Source organism: Cynoglossus semilaevis, chromosome 1 (assembly GCF_000523025.1).
Source record: "Cynoglossus semilaevis isolate Cse_v1.0 chromosome 1, Cse_v1.0, whole genome shotgun sequence".
NCBI classification, from domain to species: domain Eukaryota; kingdom Metazoa; phylum Chordata; class Actinopteri; order Pleuronectiformes; family Cynoglossidae; genus Cynoglossus; species Cynoglossus semilaevis.
This window is the reverse complement of record NC_024307.1, coordinates 30,810,297-30,834,026: the sequence shown is the minus strand read 5'-3', so window position 1 is coordinate 30,834,026 and position 23,730 is coordinate 30,810,297. Positions and strand designations below refer to the sequence as shown.

General features: G+C 40.4%; 1 protein-coding gene across 2 annotated transcripts; it reads left to right on the top strand.

The window, feature by feature from the left end:
- The first annotated feature begins 248 nt into the window (after positions 1–248).
- dhx15 (DEAH (Asp-Glu-Ala-His) box helicase 15) lies at positions 249–23,659 on the top strand. 2 transcript variants are annotated; one of them, XM_008326428.3, is made up of 14 exons: positions 249–524; positions 1,877–2,213; positions 2,520–2,713; positions 3,506–3,665; positions 4,587–4,805; positions 7,955–8,122; positions 13,345–13,431; positions 13,764–13,913; positions 14,357–14,465; positions 19,280–19,471; positions 20,313–20,435; positions 20,521–20,711; positions 22,383–22,552; positions 23,001–23,118. In XM_008326428.3, the coding sequence occupies exons 1-14, from the start codon at positions 520–522 to the stop codon at positions 23,116–23,118; spliced, it is 2,223 nt and encodes a 740-aa protein (XP_008324650.1). In that variant the 5' UTR covers positions 249–519. The 2 variants fall into 2 exon arrangements, with proteins under 2 accessions (XP_008324650.1, XP_008324643.1); XM_008326421.3 differs by lacking the exon at positions 249–524 and adding an exon at positions 529–626 and having other exon boundaries at positions 23,001–23,659.
- The last annotated feature ends 71 nt before the right edge of the window (positions 23,660–23,730 follow it).

The following is a 23,730-nucleotide window of genomic DNA, read 5'->3' as shown; positions in this document are numbered from 1 at the left end:
AAAGTCCAGGATGTGCAATTACCTGTGTCAATGGCAATGATTATCTTCAGTAAAAGATTATTCATCACTTTATAATTGTTAAGGTTGAAGGGATTTCTAGTCCTTACAATAAAACTCAAAAGTAAAAATATATATTTATGCTCCTCACTTTTTTCTTTTGAAACTCAAACATATCTGTGTGTGCTGTTGTATTAATCTAGAATTAATTCAGAGAGAGGAAAAAATATATAATCTAGGTAGTGTTTTATTTTTTTAAAAACCCATACATACAGTAGTATAATCAACAAAATGTTACACTAAGACCAATATAAGAGACGTCCTCATCCATACTGAGACGTCCTAGAGGCAGCCGTGCGCCCTGCATCCTCCCCCCGCATCCAAGCACCACCGCATTGACTTCCACGGATAGCATCATGCGCGGGACTCGGTAACCTGGAGCCTTTTTTGCCCTGCAGAGACTCCACTTGGTCTCACAATAGACGTAGACTTTAGACCTCTTTCTGTTAAACGCAAAACAAAATGAGGTAAGTGTTTCCGGTCGGTCGAATTGCGCCGGTGCTTTAATGCTTGAGAATGTATGAAGTCATAAATTTGCAGCTAATCGGTTGAGAGACATAAATGGCAAGGTAATCAAACTACTTCTTTTGGAGTAATCTAACCATGAATAATGTACTTAAGAGGTTTACTGGTGTTTGTGGCATTTACATGAGAAAGAAAAGCGCTCGTTTTGCAGGCTGTTTGTTGCTATATTCTGGCAAAGTAGCCATGCTATCGCCAACCTTGACAATTACAGCTAACGAGTTAGCAACATGGCAAAGGCTGTTGCTAGCACAGAGATGAAGGGGCGGGGTTGCCAGATTTGTATTGATAGCCGACTACAGACGTAACGTGTTTTTTCAAAACGATTTATAACATATTTATAAAAACAAAAAAGAGACAAACACAACAAATTCTCTGTCAGGTAGAACCCACAGATTAAATAGGTACCATAAAGCTATTCAAACTAACTTTCTGACCCCGCAATTTTTTTAAATGTATAGTTGTCTTTATAAAGTTTCTTCTTAGCTGTTTTTTAAACAAACATGGCAACACGTAGCGGGGGGCGTGAAATGAAAGCAAAAACGACCGATGTGGCTAAAACCCTGTGTGCCCTGACTCTGTGTGGTTTTAGTTTAAACCTCCGTTATGTGACGACATGCATAAACATAAAGTCTGTAACCCATGCTACATCTGTTTGCAAAAACAAGATGAAGCTGAGAGCAGGACTGAGTTGGGCTAACGTTAACAGCAGTTACTTCCTTGCCAACATGAGACGTCACGTGCCATCGTCGTTGCAGGAGTGAAACGTCACGTGCCATCGTCGTTGCAGGAGCAATGTGCATTTGAATATGATTAAGCACAACTTGACAGGCTTTATGCCTTTTTTCCCTCAGTCAATCAATATATTCTAAAATAATATGAAACTGTCGAATACATTTGAATTAAATTGTATTGCACATGTTAACAACCCAAAGGTTAAAGATACAATTTTACAATATGTGGAACATATGCAAATTCCACGTGACTCACACAACCATAAACAAATCCAAAGTTCTCTCCAGGTCACCTTCTTTCCTCTGTAGCAAATATAGTGTTTTGTGGATTGTGTGTCATTAGCTTGTCCATGACCTTTGCGTGCTGTGATCAATTAGATTGCTTTTTGCCACCGTGGATATCAAAGGACTTTAACCTTTTCATGGTATTTTAGAGTAAAAGAACTTAACACTGTATAATATTTGCACACTTAATGTTCCATGTTGTGACCAAATCTGTCCCCCTGGTGGAGATCAGGGCTATGATGTGCCAAACTTTAACCATGTGCATTTTGCTGTTGCAGGCGTCACTTTGACAGAGACAGAGGCCGTGATAAATGGTCAAAAGACAGGGACCGTGACCGGTATCAAGACCGTGACAGAGAAAGGGATGTGAAGTCGTCTGGGGTGCACAACAACAACAACCCGGCTGCATTCAGTGCAGGCATCCTGAAGCAGAACCCTTTACAGCAGCAAATCAACCCTTTCACCAACCTGCCCCACACGCCGCGCTACTATGACATCCTCAAAAAGAGGCTTCAGCTGCCGGTGTGGGAGTACAGAGAGCCCTTCACTGACATCCTGATGCGGAACCAGTCTTTTGTGCTTGTAGGAGAGACAGGTTCTGGAAAAACCACTCAGGTGTGGATTTTGAAAGATAAGAAATACTGAAAAGCAAGTCACTTTTACCAACAAACACAACTTTTATTTGTTCTTTACTAATAGCATTAGTAAACAACAAATAAAAACTTCCATTTTGTTTTAAAGCAGGACACGTTTTTCCTTTAGTCTCCTGGCTTCCTATCAAAAATATAATTTTTGTGCACTTTTTGTTATTTTTTAATGATGTTGTAACATAAACACAAATTGCCTTGTGATCATTTTTAATTAATTAATTAGTTAATTTTATTTAAAAAAAACTTGACCAGGACCTGTTGTCTTTTGCAGATCCCTCAGTGGTGTGTGGACATGGTGCGTTCACTGCCAGGACCGAAGAGAGCAGTGGCCTGCACTCAGCCGAGGAGAGTGGCAGCCATGAGTGTCGCTCAGAGGGTGGCCGACGAGATGGATGTCGTGCTGGGCCAAGAGGTCGGCTATTCTATTAGGTTTGAGGACTGCAGCTCTGCCAAGACTGTTCTCAAGTAAGAGGACCATTCAGAAAAACTGATTTTTTTTTTCCAGGGTTTCTTGGTTGAAGTAAAAACATCAAAATGTTGATGACAAATATTATAATAATTTTTTTAGCCTGTTGAATAAAACAGCACTTGAAATATATATATTTTTCTGTTTTTCCAAATACCTTCAATATATTCAATTTGGACTTTATGCATTTCTGTTCTGACACACTTTACTACTGTTTTTTTCCGGACTATTAGTTGGACATTTTTTCAACCTTTGGCTAAGTTTGCTACTTATATATTAAGATATATAATTCCGTTTGTTATTTTCACACTGACAGCCGCAAAAGGACACTAGGCTTGAGTACCAGTATCTGTTACTCCTGTACCACTGAAAATGTACATGTTCATTATTTTCACACTGACTCTAGCTGGCTGGTGCGACCTATACTTATGTCTAGAAAATACGATAATAATGTGTAATAGGACGAAGAACCACAAACAATGTCATTTTATAAGCCATATTCAATTAGACTTTAGAATTTGGATTTTCCATAATTATGTTATATATATAATACTCAGTGTAATTAATTAATACATTTAACCAGAAATTAAACTGTGATAAAGGTACAATATATTAAAATCCTATTTTATAATAAAATAAATCAGGTTTAATATGCACTATAAAACCTTTTTTTAATAAATATTTGTTCAATATATTTTCCTGGTAATTTAATGCCACTCTATGGGATGACAATATCTTTACAAGTAACTTTCTCTTTTTTTTCCCTTGCTGTTTTTCTTTTGTTTACTCAGGTACATGACAGATGGAATGTTGCTGCGGGAGGCCATGAACGACCCCCTGCTGGAGCGCTATGGTGTCATTATCCTGGACGAGGCCCACGAGCGCACACTGGCTACAGACATCCTCATGGGGGTCCTGAAGGAAGTGGTCCGTCAGAGACAGGACCTAAAGGTAAAAATTTTATTAAAAAAAAAAAAAAGGTGTGTTTGTTGGATTTGTTAGGAGATACATTTTAATCAGCTTTTGAATTTATTTTGTCTCCTTTGACAGATTTTTAAATCTTGTTGACAGAAAACTTTCCTCTTACAGTAGATGCATGTCCATGAATAATTTCTTATTTTTTCACAATTTCTTTTTCTTGTGTCCTGATGATGCAAATCTGAGTCGTTATCAAAAATGACAAATATAACCGTATTGTTCAAAGGACATCATTCTTTTTCAACAACAAAATATGTAGCCTCTGATGTTAAACTGAGTCAAATACAAGACATTGGGTCACAGATATGAGTGAACAGGCAGCCAGCAGTTTTATAGGCCATGTGCGTCAGAAGTAATCCTCAAACAGCAGATGGATAATAGCTGGTTTTGTGTCGGTGTGAAATCAAAGGTTAGGGTCGTTGTTCGCAGACTGTTAAATGAGGTCTAGGTTATTGGGAATGATCACCCGCCTGCACTCCTCTACCTCCCTCATCATCATTCCCTACCAAATTTGAAAGTTTAATTTGCCTTCATTAAGAGCAATTATGATGTCTCACAGAGCGTAAAGTGAAATGCGCAGACGTTGGCCCCTGAAAATGTTTGAGATTGAAAATGAGAGACGTGGTTCCCCATCAGAATCCTAATGTGTTTCATCTAATGTCTCTAGAGAGAACATTGTGTACCTAATATCAGAAACAAGGACTGTGTTGGTTTAATATAGGTCACTGACTATACATACCACCAGGTCACAAGTCAGTGACTTGGAGTTTGGACATTTGGACATCACCCTGGTTTTTGTAGCACACTATCTAGACTGCTTTCGACTAAAAGTATTTCAAATTTGAAATATAATATGGAATATCATATAACACATGGTGTTTTCTCTTTGTTTAGGTCATCGTTATGAGTGCCACACTTGACGCTGGTAAGTTCCAGGTGTATTTTGACAACTGCCCCCTGCTGACCATTCCTGGACGTACCCACCCTGTAGAGATTTTCTACACACCTGAGCCAGAGAGGGACTACCTGGAAGCAGCCATCAGGACTGTCATCCAGATCCACATGTGTGAGCAGGATGAAGGGGACGTTTTGCTGTTCCTCACTGGACAAGAGGTATGGGACTGAATTGTTTTCAAGCTTAAAATATTAAAATCTAAACTTCAACTTCTTAAATAAAAACTGGTTTGAAACACACTTCAATTTCTCTTCTAGCAATTTGTAGGAAGCAAGACATTTTGTCATCTAAAAGAATGTTTTTGAATTACTCATGATCAGTTACAATCATGATTAATTGTGATTAGTCCACAGCTGTGCGCTGATTAAAGACATCCCAAAGGAATTGGAAAATAAAACGCCTAAAAATATCACTTTTTCTAACTTATGCAATATGGTGTACATAACAACCATATTAAGGTGATTTAATCTATAGCTCCAGATGAATCTGCTCAAAGTCTCATGCAACATCTTAAATGTCTCAAGAGTTACACATGCAGTGATACTGTGTGTACCTTTTAATGTCTGCACAAGAATTAAATAAAAGTCCAAAGTTATGGTTGTCCGTGTGTGTGCCCGTACCTGTTGGACCAACTGAAGGGCAAAGAAAACACAACAAGTGACCCAGATTCTGGCCTTCCCTCTGAAATTAGGTCATTTGTTATTTCTCCTCCCTCTCTCTGCAAATGTTGTCCACTGATGTGATGTGTAATAGGGGGCAGGGTTCACACCCACTGTGATGAATTTGGTCACAGCTCAGTAGAAACACACACACACACACAGTGCCTGAAAAAAGCAATAACAATAGTTTTTATCTCCTGATCGTTGAACAAGAGAAACTTGTCAGAACCCAAAGTGATTACTCTCTCACCTCAGCGCCAGAGAACACGCAACGCTTGTGAACACTTATTGTATATCTGCCGTCATTACTATGGCATGTTCACATTTCCATAAATATTCACACCTGCATTACCTAAAGACAGTTTTGTCAGCAACAAAATACGTCACACAAGTCATGACTTTGCGGCTTTACCAATTAAACTGTGGCGGGATGTTTATTAGCAGTAATTATTTGTCAGTCAACAGCGACTCGACTGTTGCAGTACACCTACGTCAGTTTTCATTTGTCAGAGCCTGATCAATATGCAGCTTGTTATGAAGGGGATGAAGTCATTAGAGGGCACGCTGTTTGAAGTGGTTTCCTTTGAGGGCTGGTAATTGATTTTAGATTTAGAGTAACCACAGCTGCTCAGATGGCTAGAAACACCGATAGCCAGGGCTGTGAATCTAAGAAAAGTTTTGGCCTAAGCACACACTTTATGTTTTCAAGGAATGTTTTGGAAAAGCTATTTTTGCTATAAGACATAATTTGCGGACTCTAATTCCAACCCGACACACACACACTTCACTCTGTGAAGCTTCACTGAGAGCACTCCCACGGCAAGTTCATTATCACCCCTCCTCCTAATTGGGTTAAAGAAGTTAATGTGTACTAGGTCTGGCAGAGATGGGTGTTCAAAGGGTGCTGCAGCACGCCCCTCCAGCTCTTCTTAACCTCCTCACTTTCTCAGCAGCGCTGATGTAGACTAATGATTGCAAAGCAAATCTTTGGCAAAGCAATCAGCTCTCTTCTCGCTGCTTTCTTTTCTATTTAGGAGCAAATAAAACTGAAGCAGCGACTTTAAGAAGAAAGACAATTCATATCACAGCTGTCGAGCTATGATAAATCCGAATATTTAAGCCTACCCCTCAGCAGCTGACATCAAAACGTGAGTGTTGGCAGGGAGGATGTGTGCCCGGCTAGGAGTTCAGAAATGTTTCGGTTTTTATCTTGGATTGTAGATTGATGTTTCTGGGTTTGTAGGGAGAGCTGGAGGACGGGTTTCTGACAGTGGCCAACTGCCCCTATGTGCAGGTCTGCTCACACACAAGGCAGGCACACACTTTGTCTTCATGTCCCTAAGGGATGGACAGCCAGCTTGCTTCCAGGGATTTGGCAGAGAGGTCCATTTTTTTCCTGCATGGCAGCTGCTGTATCCAGAGGCTTGATTGGCTATTAATACCCTGGTTAATTTTACCAATCCATTCAGATTTACTGTTTTCCACATGTCAGTGTGTTGATTAAGAGGCACGTGGCCATCAGCGGGGTTTAACTTAATGCAATAAACAGCAGGACTAGGAGAGCTAATAACACTCTGCGTGAAGAAGAATAGGAGGCAAAATTACTGTTTTCTCTCGTCAAAGCCTGATACTGGCTTCACACACAGTGATAAATACATTTTTGCTCACTTTCTTAAGTTTATTAGATGGTAAAACGTTTTTTGTTTATTTTGTTTTTTTGTTTATTTTTTTTAAATCAAGAGCCACCTCAGTGTTGCTTTCAGAGTGACGCTGCTGCACTGTTCCCTAGGGCCTGCAGGTGGTGCAACAGCATTGGATTTAATGTGACGCCTGCATAAACTGCTGCTTCATGAGGATTAAATGATTGTTGTTAGACAAACAAAGAAAATGGGTTTCAGCAGCGGAAGTTGCTCATAATGAAAAGCTGTTATATTTTGTTCTGGTCCATTAAGAATGTTTGTGAGTGTAGTTATAGGTAAAATAAAACAAGAATTTCGATGGAAGTGAGGCAGCTGCGCCTGTGGAATATCTGGGTATAGTCAGTACATTTAATGTTGTATTCTAAAGGGCCTTTGGAGAACAGGGCCTCGTCCTGTGTTCGCTCTCGTGCGTTCTTACTCCTGGTGTTACTCAGGTCTTCTGTCTGCCTGCCAGCCCACCGGCTCTGGAGCGTTCAGCTTCACTAAACTGATCTGCCATGATTTGCCGCTGGTTATGCATCAGTGCTGCAGTCTCATCTCACATTCCCTTCTACAATTCTGCACTGTAAAATAATGAACCCTTTTTGAGTCCGTCTGGCTGAGTGTGTGTGTGTGTGTGTGTGTGTGTGTGTGTGCGTGCGCGTGCGTGCGTGTGTGCGCGTGCATGTTTTCCATGATTGCTTGCTGCATTTGACAACAGAGCCACAGGGAGCTCAACAAGGCACGCTGCAGTCCAGGTTTAATTTCCTCCGTCAGATGGAGCGATAGTTAGAACAAATGTACTGTAGCAGGGAACCACGGTTTCCCCGGCCGCTGCCTCTTCGCTTCTTCTTATCAACCAGATCCCCTGCCATTGTTTATCCAGGTGTGGTTGAAAACCTGTTTGATTCTGTTTTTTTTGCATGCATGAGCGCTGCCACGATCAAGTGTTGTGCTTCTATCTTTCAGGAAATTGACGAAGCCTGCAAGCGAATCAAGCGGGAGGTTGACGATTTGGGGCCAGAAGTTGGTGATATCAAAATCATCCCGTTGTACTCCACACTGCCTCCACAGCAGCAGCAGAAGATCTTCGAGCCACCCCCACCTAATAAACCAAGCGGAGCAATCGGAAGGAAGGTATAAGTACTTGGTTGCTATAAAAACACTCAGAGGGGGCGTTCGACACAGGGAGTTTGTTGGCGAGTCCAGGTGAAAGAGAAAATGAGTGGGGGTTGATGTAGAAAGAACAGATGGGGAATAAGATGGGTAAAGGAAGAGAGCTGGAAGGTAGGGACTGAAACTTTTTTCCCTTTCTCAGCTTTAGTGCAGAACTGACTCACACAACATATGCTGCTTTTGTCAGCATGCACTTCTCTGCTCTAAATTATAACTGGGATATTACTCACACCCTCTGAGCCCCGGGAAAGTATTGCATTCTCAGTCATTTTTATCTTTCCACTACATTTGTACGAGCCATGCCGCTGCTCAGAGAGGAGGCCTCAGACCTTTGCGGTCTGATTTGTCAAAGGTTATGTGAGCTGACTGAAATCAGGACTTTTCTTGCTGCACAGTAGAATTTTCTGCAATCGCTTAATCTCAAAGGATTGGATGATGTTCTTATTGATACAGACACAAGACAAAGCCTATCTTTCTCTCTCTTTTTTTTCTTCCACGATTTCTATTCATAGAGGCTCGTCTACTGAGGAACAGCACCACCTGTGCTGAACACTTCTGGCCAGAAATTTCACAGAACATCATCACTGCCAGTCAATGAGCACAACTCACACTCAGCATCTGATAGGAGAAGTTATGATGAATGATTTATTGCTGCAGCTTCTCTAATCGATGCAGAACAGGATGGGATACAGCATAGGCAGGAAAAACAAATTACTGCTACTTGTAAACACTCACTTCTACCAGTACTTTTGGAGTATCCACGTTCACTACTCAGACCTGTTTTTTTCTGACAGTTTTTGACAGTCATCACAAATCACAAAATTCTTATAATAAAAAAAATCATACTCATAATAATTTTAGATATGATACAGGAAATCTATGACTGAGTTACTGACAGGTTATGAGTAACTTGCATTGGTTGAAAAACAAAAAGTTTGAGCAGAGCTTGATTCTTAACACACCTGTTTGACAGCAATTGACAGGTTCTTTACCTTTATCTTAAAATGGTACCTGCATTCTCTGCCCTCTTCTTACCCTGTATTATGTAACCATGATACAGTGGTAGCAGTGGGTTAACATGACAATGTATTCCACATACAGTATTTCTTCAAAATCCTTCTTAAATGCTGACCTGCTGACTGGATTCTCAGCAGCAACCTAGCGGCTAAAGGCATTGCACAGTACTATTTCCCTATTTACGTTTTGGTGCTTGTTGAATGGGTGGTGGTCACATCTAAAGTTGCCTTGTTTGAAGTCAATGTTCTTTTTATGCATATCGAACGGAGCAACTCGTCAAGTAAAAAAATGCAAAGATGTCACCCAGTCCTGCCCAGGAGGAAGGGGTAAAACAGAATTAATGTCTGTCATTTCTGCGGCTGTGCATGTTAACGACAGCATTAAGCACCGCTTAATTAACATAAAGCTCTTACTCATCATTGCTTCTCTAGGATTGACACTGATCTGCCATTTAAAAAAACAGTTTTATCATTTAGAAACAAGGCTGAATAAGACTAATAATCAGGTCCGTAGTCTCTCTTTGCCTTCCAGTGTCTCAAATTGTCCTGAGCAAATGGGCTGACGTAAGTGTTAGCATTGCTTTTTGGCTTTTTTAAAATTTCACATATTCCCCACGTGTTACTTTTAATTCCTCCAAATGTTCATTCCAATGGACCCAGAGTGTGAGCGCGTCACTTCAGCTTCAGGCACGTTCTTTCTTCCCCAGTTGGGGGGAGCCTTTATTTGTCAACAAGGCTGTGTTTCCCAGTGGGGAATGTGAAAGATGGCCCGTATTAGCCATGGTACTTTCTCTCCTGCAGGTAATAACCCAGAAATAACATGCAGAGATGATGCTCTAATGATATTACTGATGAAGAAGCCAGGATTATCCAGTGCAGAAACAGACTGGAAGGAGCCGACCTGCGTACGCTGTAATGGCCCTAGGCTGGATAATCCTTCAAAATCAATGCAGCCAATGAGGCCACCCATATGATCATGAAATGTGAGAGGATGTCGTGTGTGGCATCTGCTGGAGCCCTGGCTGTGTTCCAACACAGCGCAGTGCAGCCTCACCTGTTCTGTGTTTTTTAACCAGACTGAAGCATTCCGCGTCTTTGAATCCTCGCTGGGAACACTGGCATATCCTGTCTGTCACGAGTCGCAGTCCGGTTGTCTGGTCTGTCATCATTAAGCCTGCCAAATTATTTTCAGACTGCCACAGTGTCCATAATTGCTTTCCCAATGATGTGACATCACTACACCTTTGGGCTTCTTATAGTACATTTAGCACTGCAAGAATGTAAGAACCTGTTCTCTGGAGCTTCGGGATTAGATTTATATCGAACAATAAACATGTGTGCACTTGTTCCTATGGAACGTGGCTTTCAAGCTGTACTGACCACCTGCAGAGGAAAAGGAGATGACTTGGTGTCAGATTATCAAGATTTCTGCAAAATCTCTCTTGAAAGAGTAGAGAATAAACCACAGTTGTATCGATACCAAGTACTGATAAGGATACTTCTTATGTTGGGTTTCAAGAAAGAGTATCAGGTGTGCTGGATTAGCACGTTGTTGAACGCATATTTGATTAGGAACACAGGTAAATTTACGAATAGATATTTGAATGAAGTATTGGTCCAGATACTGATACTGATATCAGTACATGTGCATCCGTATAATAACCACATCATTCTAATTGAAGGCAGTTAAAGATGAATGGCTAAAAATGGCCAGTTTTCACAACTAAACTGAGAAAGCAGCCGTCAAACACCTCTCACACCAATCCATGTGTTCCCTGTTGCCTGAAACAGTGGGTAAAATGTTGTCTCTCCTCCCGTCTCCCATGTAAGGCTGTGACACTGGAGTGACAGTTGCCACTAGCATCAGCTTTAACCTGGCTGCTGCACTCCACCATGTGCCACGATGAATCCAAAAGGATTTTTTTTTGTCCATTTGGCTTTGTGTGTTACATAAGCAAAAAAGCTTATCCCAGCGGCAGTCCTGATTGGAAGGAGAACTGCTGTGAATCTGCCTCCCAGTCTTCCCCTCTTTACCTAGTGTTTGTGTATATACCCACAGCCAGAGACCCACGGGGTGAAGTGACTTGTTTGCGTTTTCTTTTCCCCATCTCAGCTGTCATCTCACAGAGCCATATTGCTATAGGGTATAATTGTAAAGATGAGAGGCCGAGAGATTGTCTGGGTGCTCAGTTATACCCATTATTCTGTTTTTCAACCAGGCCAAAAATATTTCCAACATGGTTGATTGCGTACATGACACAACATAAAACACGTGTTGCTGCTGTAATCCAAATGTATTAGTTTGGATTAGTTTGGATTGATCTTATGCTCAATAGTACCCCAACAAATGTTACAATGTTAGATTATTAAATTTGACTAATGAGAAAAATTGTAGATTTATCTGTGTTGGCTTGGGTTGCAGCTCAGTTACTTAAGCCTGAATGAGTTTGCTGTAGGCTGGACAGACACATGTTAAAATATTACATGTCAGCTAACAACAAGAATGCGTGCACTCTATGTCACAGCCACAGTGATAGGAGACAGTGATGACAGGAACTGTAGCTGGTCACTTTGTTTCCGCTGTGTGGCTCCAGTGCGTGCACTACATATTGGAAATCCCTGCTGTAGCCCATAAGGTTTAAGTGCTTAACCCATTGGCTACCTCTGCTCAAGTCAGCTTCATTTTGGTAATGACGCTGTCATCAATGCCAAACATTTGTGTCAAACATAATGAATGAACTGCAATCATGGTTCTATAAGGATTATGGACATTCACAATGTCATGTTGTTTATATAATGAGTGAAGTAAATGAAAAACTAAATGAGTTTAAATCAGCCAATTTATCTAAATGAGTTATAATTGCGAAGTGACTGTTTTGTTACTTATTTCTTTTTATTTGGTTTTTAAAGTAATGGTCCTAACACTTGTACTTGTGTACAGCTGGAGAAGACATTATAGTTTGATGTAACCTGTTTCAAGTGTTGTCTGTCTCCCTCTGTGCAAATGTGTGTGAATGGTGAATTTAAATATATCCTAATAACTCATATGAGAGTTAACAGAAATAAACAGGCAGGGACAGCAGAGGTGATAGAACAGCAGGGGGAGGCCAGTGTGGGAGTGGGAGGGCTGGGGTGTGTATTCACAACTACTTACAATAAATTTCAAGTGGAAATGCTTCACATTAAGGCTTTTGTGAGATTCAAATGTTTTAAATTGAGTTAAATTGAATCTCCTTGGATGCAGTTGTTCCCTAACCTTAAATGCACAGCATTAAAAACAGCCAGACTATTCTGCCACACAACAGGAGCCAATCTGTGACGTGTGCACATTTCATTCACCTTAGATTGCTACCCTTAAGTGGAACCACACATCACATTTGGGGAAACCATGTAAAAACATTTCAACAGAGATCTCAACAAAGTTAGCAACATGCTACACACAGTCAGTGGGTTGCTTTTTTGTAGAAGAATATCTATGAGGTGATACTTTTTAGTGTAGTTGTACACTAATCTCTGAGGTAGGTTAACCATCATGCTAAGATTTTTTACATTCAACCATTGCTTGTTTAATAGGACAAGTTAATAGTGGTTTAGTGCAAAAAAAATAATCATCCATTTTGAGTCTGCCCTGGAGCAAAAATTTGACTTTTTTTATGTGTTTCTTTTTTACAATTACACTGAATTCAAAATGCTTAGTACATAAAGGCTGTTACTACACAGCAGGTCATCAGATGCAGTAAAGATGAACTTGCATTACTACATTACAGGAGTAGACGTTTGTCTTGGTCGATTGCAGCATAACAAAATAGTGCAGTGACGTGGATTTGTACCTTTTGTGACCTGAACTGTTGTGCTGCTCCCAGTCTGGAGATAAATTCTCTGTGGATTTTAAAGCTGGAACATTTGCTCTACTACTTTCCTTACTTAGAGGTTACATGTCAGTTTTCTTTTTAAGAGAGGTTTTTTTTCTCTTTAAAATAAATAAAACCACATTTTTAATCATGTTGGTGCAAAATAAGTCTATGTGTGGCATTCAATGCTACCCACTATATATAGTTATATATAATTTATAGGAAACACAGTGATTTAATTAGTGATAACAGCAACATGTGTCTCAAATCCCTGAGGCTAGATCATTTCTTTACCTGCTCACTCCCCTTTCCATAGGTCGTGGTGTCGACAAACATTGCAGAGACATCCCTGACCATCGACGGTGTGGTGTTTGTAATTGATCCCGGATTTGCCAAGCAAAAGGTGAGCTTTCCTTCTTCCCAGCCCATCTTCTCCCACAACCCTTTATCTGCTGCGATCATCTGCTTCAGTTGCCTGACAATCTGCAGATAAACATAGCGGTGGCAAAGATGGAAAAGCCATTTATTTAGCTCTGACATTTCACCGGCTTCCAGCCAAGTCAGACATGTGGTGTAAGATGATACTATGAATGCAATGTAGTGGATTGTGTGTATGTGTGGTTGTAGTTTTACTAAGCTGTTCAGGTATACAGAAGATTAAGTCTTAAAGAGGGTGCCTTTTCTACATCAGGCTAAAAATTGAATTTATCTGCCGCCTCTTCTTCACAATGCCAGGTGTATAACCCACGTATAAGAGTGGAGTCGCTCTTGGTGACAGCCATCAGTAAGGCATCAGCGCAGCAGAGGGCGGGTCGCGCCGGGAGAACCTGTCCAGGAAAGTGTTTCCGCCTGTACACAGAAAAAGCCTATAAGACAGAAATGCAGGTAAGTGAGAAGACTGTTTAAAGGGAAAAATAAAAGTTTGACGAGGAAGTAAACAAGGGTTTGATTATCATACCTTAGATTCTTTAGAGCCACTAGCACTTTGCATCACCCTCAAGCTGCCTGCCAGTTGGAAAAGCTCTCTGTTATACAGCATTTGCACAGAACTCTCCATGATTCCCAGTTTGCCTGAGTTATATTCCTGAGAACTTGCTCCTGAACCCATCCTTTCTCAAAACCTGTTATAACGACACATCCACCTAGTGACAAATGAACCCACAGACTCCCACTTCTCTGCTTTAACTGGGTAATTCTTTCACATCATGAGGGGTAGTAAAATAGCCCCTGGAATGCTGTGTTGATGTATGAACAACACATCAGGTAATAGCAAGTGCCCAGGCCAACACATTTTAAAGAAGATGTTGCATTTCTCTTGACTGACACAGGACAACACCTACCCAGAAATCCTAAGGTCGAATTTGTCCTCAGTGGTGCTGCAGCTAAAGAAGCTTGGCATCGATGACCTGGTGCACTTTGACTTCATGGATCCACCAGGTCAGTCTTCAGAACTCTTTAGCTTAAAAAAAAACATGTTTTTGTTTTTAATCTATTGCTCAAAATGTAATTGTCTTTTGACAGATTTGACAGCTTGCTGCTATTGAAAGCCTTAATATTTCAGAACCATCCAGTGCTAACCAAATCCTATTACCCTAAATGATTTCATTTGACCAATAAATCATGTTGTGCAGTGTTCATCAGCACAGCTTCAAATGGTTGGCACATTTCTGATGCACCTAGATAGATCGATAGATAGATGGACAGACAGACCTTTATTAATCCCTTTGGAGTTCCATTCAGGAAATTAAGGCCTGTAGTAGAATAGACTACAGTAGGTGATGTAATGCACCAAACAATATGTAGAACTACAGCTGAAACCTAAAGAAGAAGAACAATCGGCTCCACAGGGCTTTGCACTATACACCAAGAAGTACAACATTACTTACCAAGCATTACTCACCAAGCACTTGCCAGTGCTTGGTGATTGACAGCTAGCTTAGATGCATCTTCCCCAAGTGTCTCTTTTTCACTCCTGGGCAGTCACTCGTCCCATTGTATAACCTGTTTTTTGTTATTAAAGTTTGGACCAAGTTATAGTATTGGCCCAATATAAACTATGTTGTTGCATCAGCACGTCAGCTCACGAGTCAGGTCATCGCAACTGCATTCACAGCACACCTTCAGGAAAGATAAGTCATCGCAACTGCATTCACAGCACTACATTCACAGCACACCTTCAGGAAAGATATTCAGTAATATCAGATATTATCATATTATCATATTATATAATATCATATCATATCATATATTATATTATCGTAAAGTTGTAGTATTTACCTGTAAACAGTAAGCACAAAATGTATACCTTTTTTGATTTTAGGTATAATCAAATCAATTTTACAGCAATAATTGTTTTTTTAATGAAAAAAAAGTTGTAGTATAAAAAATACAGTTGGAACACACGTCAAATTTAGTGCATTTTCACCTTAAGGTTTAAATACCATCTTACAAGTCACAGTCAAGATGTACAGTAATTACTAAAATCCACCAACTCAACAAAAAAAAGAATGAAAAAAAAAACCCTGTGAGTTATACTTTTGCATATTTTCCTTGACATCAGTTGGGTTACCGTAGTTACAAATAAAAACAGATGTGAAAGACATGCATCTACCTGCTCCATGGCAAAGCAAGATTTTGGCATATTTTGGGATGTTGATTCATCTTCACCTCTTGTGATTTATCTATATCGACCCTGTGATTAATCAAATCACAAATATGAATTGTTTGACCAACCTAGAAAATAACTTTTAGAGATTTAGACTGTAATGTTAACAGTTGCTGGACCTACAGTAATCATAGGATTTAAGAAATATATTTTCTTATCATCACTTTCACAGGTACTCAACCAACTAACTTTATCAAAGAACACCAAACCTGGATCTCCCCTTTCCTTCGATTCAGTACAACGAGTTGCTGTAACATCGGGCTGTGTGTAGTAAATGTGCATTTGTGGTGTGTAAAATTGAATCTGGGCCGGCTGTGTCACTGGGGATCTAGTCCTAGACTACAGAGCCAAAATAAAGTGATCTGAAAGATATCAAATTCTGAATAGTGGAGGAGATTTGTGGATAAGAGCTTTGTTTTACATCTCAGTAGCATTTTCCTGTTTTTATGAGACGCTGACGTGAAATTTCAATTTGAGCGAAGTGTTTTGTGGAGCTATGATTCTATTTGATTGGTCTGTTTATGCTCTGGCAGTCTCTGTAGGTAGTTCTGATTTCTTGTAAATCCAAAATTATCTTGGATCGATTTCAAAACACAGACCCTATTTCACTGTGACACCAAGTTATGGCATTCCTCAGCGCAGTGTGTGTTCCTACATCCTGCCAGGAAGACCACTCCCTCCTTCTCCCCTCCCTTACACTCCCCCCTCCCTTTTCTCACCATAATATAGTTTTCATCTCACCTCTGAGATTAAACCCATCTCTCCCCGTCCACTGTGGCAAACGCCATTTTGAGAATGAAATTGGTTACATCAATAGTAGTGCTATCACCTTGGCTATTGCCTTCCCTTTATATTCCTCCAGTGAAACGTGACTGACCTCCACCACCACCCCCACAATTCTCACAAATCGTACAGGCAGGCGTCAGCATATGGGATTGGCCTTGTCTGCCGAGTCTAACTGGGTGAGGGAACAAAGGGGAGGATTAGCTTTTTATTTATTTGATCCACTCGTGGCAGAAGGTTTCTCCTAACTAGCCCCTGACTACACTGCGGGCTGAAAATGGTTGAGTGCAACAAATGATGACTGCATTGTCTGAATGGTTTCGGTGCGAGGTCCTGGACAGGCACTTTATGATCTAGTTACAGTGGTTCAATTTCACTGCTCTGTTTCAAAGGCCTCACTCACAGCTAATTCACTGGTCAAAGAAGTGTCTCTGTTGAGAACAGGCGCCAGCACTACTAGGAGATTTTAAAGAACCTTCTGAAGCCACATCAAGGACGTTTTCATACTGGGTTGTCCAAGTACTATTTTTTTTGTAAACCAATATGAGTATGTTTGTATGTATACTAATTTTTCTGGGTATCAATACATTGACAATGAACTACAGTGGGTGGCACAGCTTTGTGGATAATAGGGGCATGTGCAGCGTGTAAAAGTAGCCTCAAACCAAACCACAGGGAAAATATTAAGCAAGGAAATTCTTAGTGAGAGTTACATTTCCTTCTCAGAACGCTATTTACAGCCAAAATGACAAATATTTCTGAATTAAACTAAACAATCTTCAAACTGATACTGGCGTCACATTAGACAATATATCAGTAAAACTAAGGAAAACTAAATGGAAATCATCTTAAAAACATAAAGATAAATAAACTCATAATTCTGCATTGTTAAAACAGTCAGTTGAACAGAAAGTGACCAGAGCTTTGGCCCATTTCAATTTTGAAATACTGTCTCCTGCTTTGCACAGGAGAACATACAAGGTATCACTTCAGCTCTGTCATAACAGATTTGGTAGACAAATGTACATGCACACATGTACTATTGTCAAATAACTAAATGAAAGAATGCCTCATCTGTTTGCTGTTTTTTTTAGCGTATTCACTGATGTTATTGAGTAGAAGTGGAGTTTCAGTCACAATACCAGTATCAGTATCCCTGTATCCCAGCTGGACACTGTAGAATGACATTTATTGAATATGATTTAAACGATTTGATCTGATGATAGAATATCAACCTATCACACTCCACTATCATGTTTTTAAATCTATAACCTTGTAAACAATTCTAATGGAACCTTGGTTTTCTGTGAAACCCTTCAGTATAAACTGTTCTTTTCTTCTCACTCACTGCTGACTAAACACTGGGGAACTGATGTGTACAACCTAACCAAATGGAAAATCCAAAAGAAATCACTAGCGATTCTCATAAGGACTATGCTGTGTGGGATTCATTTGCCTCCTGACATTTCCAAATAAGTAGCTTTCAAAACCAATATGGTTTAATGTACCTTTAGCCTTTCATCCCATTGATTCAGCCCTTGGTTAATATATCAGATTCTTGTCTTGAGGCAGTCAATACTTACTTTTCTGACGAGCTCAGTGGCGTATAGATTGCATTTTCACACTGCTTCATCATGTTAGTAGAAGTTGAAAATCAGATTTTCACTTTTTGTTCTGCCCCCATTCGAGCCACCTATTCTAGTATGGCCGGAACTCATTTTCATGTTTGTGTTGCTTTTTTTAGAGGCTCTAATGCTTCAAATCAATATTAGTTAATCATAAAAAATACTACCCTGCTGTTTGAAATTGAATTTTTTTCCTAAGCATTTGGTGGAAATGAAAGAGAACGAGTGCTGCGGCCAGTACTTACAGCTGATTTTCAGTTAACATGCAACTGGTCATTAGGCTTCAGCTCTCAGGAGCCAAAGGTCAATAATTGCATCTGGTGGAAAAAAAAATCTTTTAACCAAACAGTGAGGGCCTTTTTGTGTTGAAGCATTAAGTAGAAAGTTCTTCTGTAATTGCATCAGATGTTTAGGATTGCCTGAGCGCTGGATGAAAAATGATCTCTGCCATGATTACTTCTCCGTTAAGTTGCTGTGTCGCATAACTCTGGCCGTCAGCCTCGCTCTCATTTGGATTCACCTCATGCTGCCTGTAAGAAATTGTGCAAACAAGTCTCTCTTTGTTTGAGTGTCAGTGTCTTTTCTTTACTCAAATTTGTCTTCGATTGAAAGTCCATGTACCAGTAGGTATTGAAACTCCATTGTATTCAGAACTCCTATTTTCTCATCTAATCATTTATTTTATCTTACCCTTTCTTGATAAAATAACCATCAAGTACATTTTTGACCCTTATTTTTGTTGAACATTTTTTTAAATTGCTAAAGGTGTTATTTTGGACAGATTTATCCATTGTATTTAAATGTTTTATATATTTGACTTCTGGTAGCTTAATGCTAAATGTTGCAGGTGAGAGCTGTCGACTTTCAGATTTATTTTCCCCACATTAACATTTCATTTCCGCTTCATTGAAAGAACCTGTCGTCTAGGTTCTGTTGCATGTAACCTGAAGTTGCACTCTATGGACTGAGCTGATTCACTTTCAAACCCTGAAGAGTTATATTTTTTTAGAGTAGTTGCATTGATTCCTCTAAGTTTTGATCAGTCCTGAGGCTTCTGAAATTTTCCGGAGAGTTGCAGTAATGAAAGAAGTTTTGACAGTTTTGTCAGCACTGTGTGTTTTTGCCCATGGGCCTGGAACATTTATAATGGCCAGTCTCTCCCATCTTGCCTCCACCAGCCCCAGAGACCCTGATGCGAGCCCTGGAGTTGCTGAACTACCTGGCAGCGCTCAATGACGACGGTGACCTGACGGAGCTGGGTTCCATGATGGCAGAGTTCCCTCTGGACCCCCAACTGGCCAAGATGGTCATCGCCAGCTGTGAATTCAACTGTTCCAACGAGATCCTTTCCATCACTGCCATGTTGTCAGGTAATGCTCATGGCTGGCCCTCTGTGGGGATCTGAGCGACTATCCATTGCTCTTGAAATGTGGCTCAAAATAAACCAGCCACTTGAGGGACACAGAGGGCAGCTCCTTAATATGTTTATAATATATTCATTATAGTTGTTTAATTTTTTTTAACTAAACTTTGTTTTTTGTACATGGTGCATTAAAGCATTTACAGGACATTTTAGTGATGCAGACTTACACTTTAAATCTTTCCATAAATAACAGCACATTACTGACCTTAACTACAGTGTAAGCAGAGGCCCAAGCCAGCGTAGTCAGCTGTATCTTGTAAGAAAAGTGGGAAAAATACATGTCTGGACAAAATGTGGCCCACCAGCTCTACTCTTGCAGTAATTGCACTCCAGCCGTCACAAAGCAAAACGCTGCTCATTGAGATGAATCTTGAAGTCATTGAAGGGACTCCGAGGGTCTTTGAGAGTAGAGGAAATGCATTTCAATAATCGTCGGATGCAGTGGCCAGTTTATTAAGACTAAAAAGCAAAAATGGACAGGTTTTACATTTTCAGTGCAGCACTTCAGCAGCTTTGGCTGCAAAGAAATCAAAGGACATTTAAAATAAATTGAAAGTCCCTCGTTGCATAGAATAATGTCCAGACAAGAGTTTGGGTGTTTCATATTTGCCATGTCTTGTGTTATTTCTACTGTACATATCTTGTCAAATTTAAAGACCTGGCGAATACAGTGTGCCCTGTAAAGTGCTCTGTGCCTCTCATCAGCTGAGGCCTTGTTCCTCTCAGTGGGATTTGCTTAACTTATCCACATGGGCGGCTGTGTTGGGGCCCATACCAACCTTGTTTAGTCCCACAGTGCTTCGTTCGACCTACGGAGGCTAAGAAGGTAGCTGACGAGTCCAAGATGCGCTTTGCCCACATTGATGGAGATCACATGACGCTGCTCAATGTCTACCACGCCTTCAAACAAAGTGAGACACTCAGGTATAGCACAGAATAGTTTTCATGGTTTTATTCGTTTTCGGTGAACTTTATTCTCTTTACTCTCTACAATAGACCATGAGTCCACTCAGTGGTGCTATGACAACTTTGTCAACTACCGCTCACTGATGTCGGCTGACAATGTACGTCAGCAGCTGTCCAGGATCATGGAACGCTTCAGCCTGCCGCGGCGAAGCACAGAGTTCAACAGCAGAGATTATTACACCAACATCCGCCGAGCCCTGGTCACGGGCTTCTTCATGCAGGTCAGTCAGTCAGGGTGTCATTTTTCAGTAAAAAACACATTTATAAATTACATTCCTCGGATAAGGAGTCATTCATTCCACTGTTCATCATAGCTTTAATTCATAAATGCCTTTATTCTTTTTTCTGGGTTCTGTTTTATGGTTCCATTCCTGTGATATGTTCACATTAACTTAAGAATGAACTGATTAGGGTTGAGTGTCAAAAGGTCATTCCAGTGTCACTGAACACACTTTTTGTCCATTACTGGCTAATGTGCAAATTTTCCCTCAAATGTCTAATTCGATAAAATGATGAAGTGGTGACATTTTATATCCAAAAGGTCAAACAGGATCTGCAAAAACACTTCTCTGGTCATTATTCTACACCATACCTCAGGAGCAGCAGGGGAAACTGTGACAATGTTTCCTCCATTGTGAAGGTCTGACCCAGAAAAACAAACACAGGGCAGTAATTAATAGCACCTGATTAGTTTGTCAGCTTAGCACATTCTGTCTTTTACAGTACAGGTAACCCGGTGCTCACTGACTTTTGCTGCTACTGTTCTCTTTAATCACATTGAAAACCGAATGTTTGCCCTCACTAAAAATGCAGCTTGGATGTTTATGGTGATGAACAAATGCCATTAAAAGTATAAACCAACATGCGCGGCTGTTTTGTTTTAACCACATAACAAGAAATCACATCAATTTGTGCCTCCCTCATGGAAACAAATGGCATTTAGCAAGGAGCCATTTTCAAGGCTACCTGAAACAGGCCACCTGACAGGTTGAATTATGGCACTAATATTTAAATATTTGTCAACATTAACCTTTATCTGGGAGACAAATTTGCGGTTCATGTTGGAGCTTTCGCAGCATTTGAGATCATGTCTTTGTTTGGAAAGGTCTTTATTGAGACTGATTGCCTTGGTTAATCACAGCAGCCGCTGCAGCTTCACAGGTGTCGGAAAAGTATGAGAATGGAAAAAAATGTCCTCCGTCTCAACAGATATAATATCTTCTGTGGCAGAGAAGTTATTTTTACGTCAAGTCACCGTAGCGTTTGAGCTGTTAAAAGAAAGTAGCTGTCTGTCTTTAAGGTAGTGTATACCATTCTGGCAACTATGGTAAACTGGCTGAATAACAAACTGCGGTCCAACTGTATATGTTTTTAGCCATAGTCAGACCCAGAATAATAAGAAAAAGAAGAAACTTCCACAAAATAAGTGGAGAGCCAAGATTGAACCTGGCCGTCTCGCAGCTTTTATGTTAATATATAGACTTTTGAAAGTAGTGCAGCCTTGGTCTTTTCTCCCACATGTGGCTACGGGTGACAAACTACTTCTAGTGTTAACCCGTTTACACATTTAACACGTTTATTTAGCTCTGTGCTGAATGAGCCACTTAGCTTTTGGGTTGCATATCGTAACGGTCTAGCAGTTCCGTGCAAATTCTCGTCTAGGCAGGAGGTACAGTATCAGTGCATCAGTGGAATGGCTTGTTTTATAGTCTGTAAGTTGGCTGTTATAAATGAATTACTTTGTTGTCAAAATTGGCAGTAGAGAGACACTCCAGATGCAAACATGTGTACTATGTAAATAAAGTCCATTTGTCAAAATATGTCCCCCTTTAGATCATAGCCCTTTGAGGGAATATAAAGTTACAATCTAAAATGTTGTTGTCCATGAACAGGTTGCTCACCTGGAGCGGACTGGTCATTACCTTACAGTGAAGGACAACCAGGTGGTGCAACTGCACCCTTCCACTGTGCTGGACCACAAGCCCGAGTGGGTGCTGTACAATGAGTTTGTGCTCACCACCAAGAATTACATCCGCACGTGCACTGACATCAAGCCAGAGTGGTAAGTTTAACTGTCAGTATACTATAGTGAATATTTGTGAGTATTTGTGCCTCCACAACACAAGAAAAGGGTCAGATGTGCAGAAATTTCTGGAAGATATTATATATTAATTACATCAAACTGATCCGTGGTGTGTTAATATGTAGGAATGCTGCCCTCTGGCTACATTTCTCTATTTTGCAAATGACCAAGATGTATAACTAAGTGCTCCCAGACCACACTCCTGTGACATGTCCTTTTTATTCACACAACCTATTGAATTGACTCAAACAATTGAATTTGTTGTGTGAACATAGAGGGAGGTCTCTCTCTCTCTCTCTCTCTCTCTCTCTCTCTCTCTCTCTCACCTCCCCACTCTTTCTCTCTCTCTCACTCTCTTGCCCTCTCTGCCATAAGGAAACACTGAAGACAATATTTGTGACAAACGATGACTTTCTTTGTGTCCTAGGTTGGTGAAAATTGCCTCGCAGTACTACGCGATGAGTAACTTTCCCCAGTGCGAAGCGAAGAGACAGTTGGAGCGCATCATTGCGAAACTCTCATCCAAGGAATACAGTCAGTACTGAGAGGATTTGCTCCTACTGCAGCAGCGTCCTCCCTTTCTGTACATAGTCAAGTCTGAACACGTCGTATATTTTTCTTATTCACGCCGACGACCTCTTCTTGAACTCTTGGTCATACCATCTATGATGTATTTTCCTAATGATTAATAATTTGTGTCCAGTTGTGTTTTTCACGGCCAGTGCATCTCATCGCCTTTAGAGCAGTGATGCTGAGGCACGAAACAGTGACGGACAGTGCAATAAAACGGTTTTCAGTCTTCAGTTCCTGGAGTTTGCTGTTCATATCATAAAAAGCACAGTAGGTTGTCTCGGTCACATCCCAACACAAGCACACATCTCTGTAAAAGTGTCTAGAAAAACATTTACGGACTTTCCATCGCACCAAAATGTCTTCAGACAAATCTGGACAAGCGCTTGAACTTCAGCCCGTGCAGGAAAGCATCTAATGTCTGGTTGTTGGGAATTCTGTCCAATACGTGAGACACTATGTAAATAAAAACAATGCTGTTAATGACATGAATAAACAGACAACCCCTCTTCATGATGCTTGGTTTGGTTTGATTTTTGCATGTACAGCTCTATCATCATCAATCTATTACAAGAAGTACTGGACAA

What these genes read in the sequence shown, in the direction of transcription:
- dhx15 (XM_008326421.3), top strand. An exon ending in CCTATAAGACAGAAATGCAG is followed by an intron (nt 13,914 to 14,356) that starts GTAAGTGAGAAG and finishes TGACTGACACAG; the next exon opens with GACAACACCTACCCAGAAAT. An exon ending in TGACTTCATGGATCCACCAG is followed by an intron (nt 14,466 to 19,279) that starts GTCAGTCTTCAG and finishes TGCCTCCACCAG; the next exon opens with CCCCAGAGACCCTGATGCGA.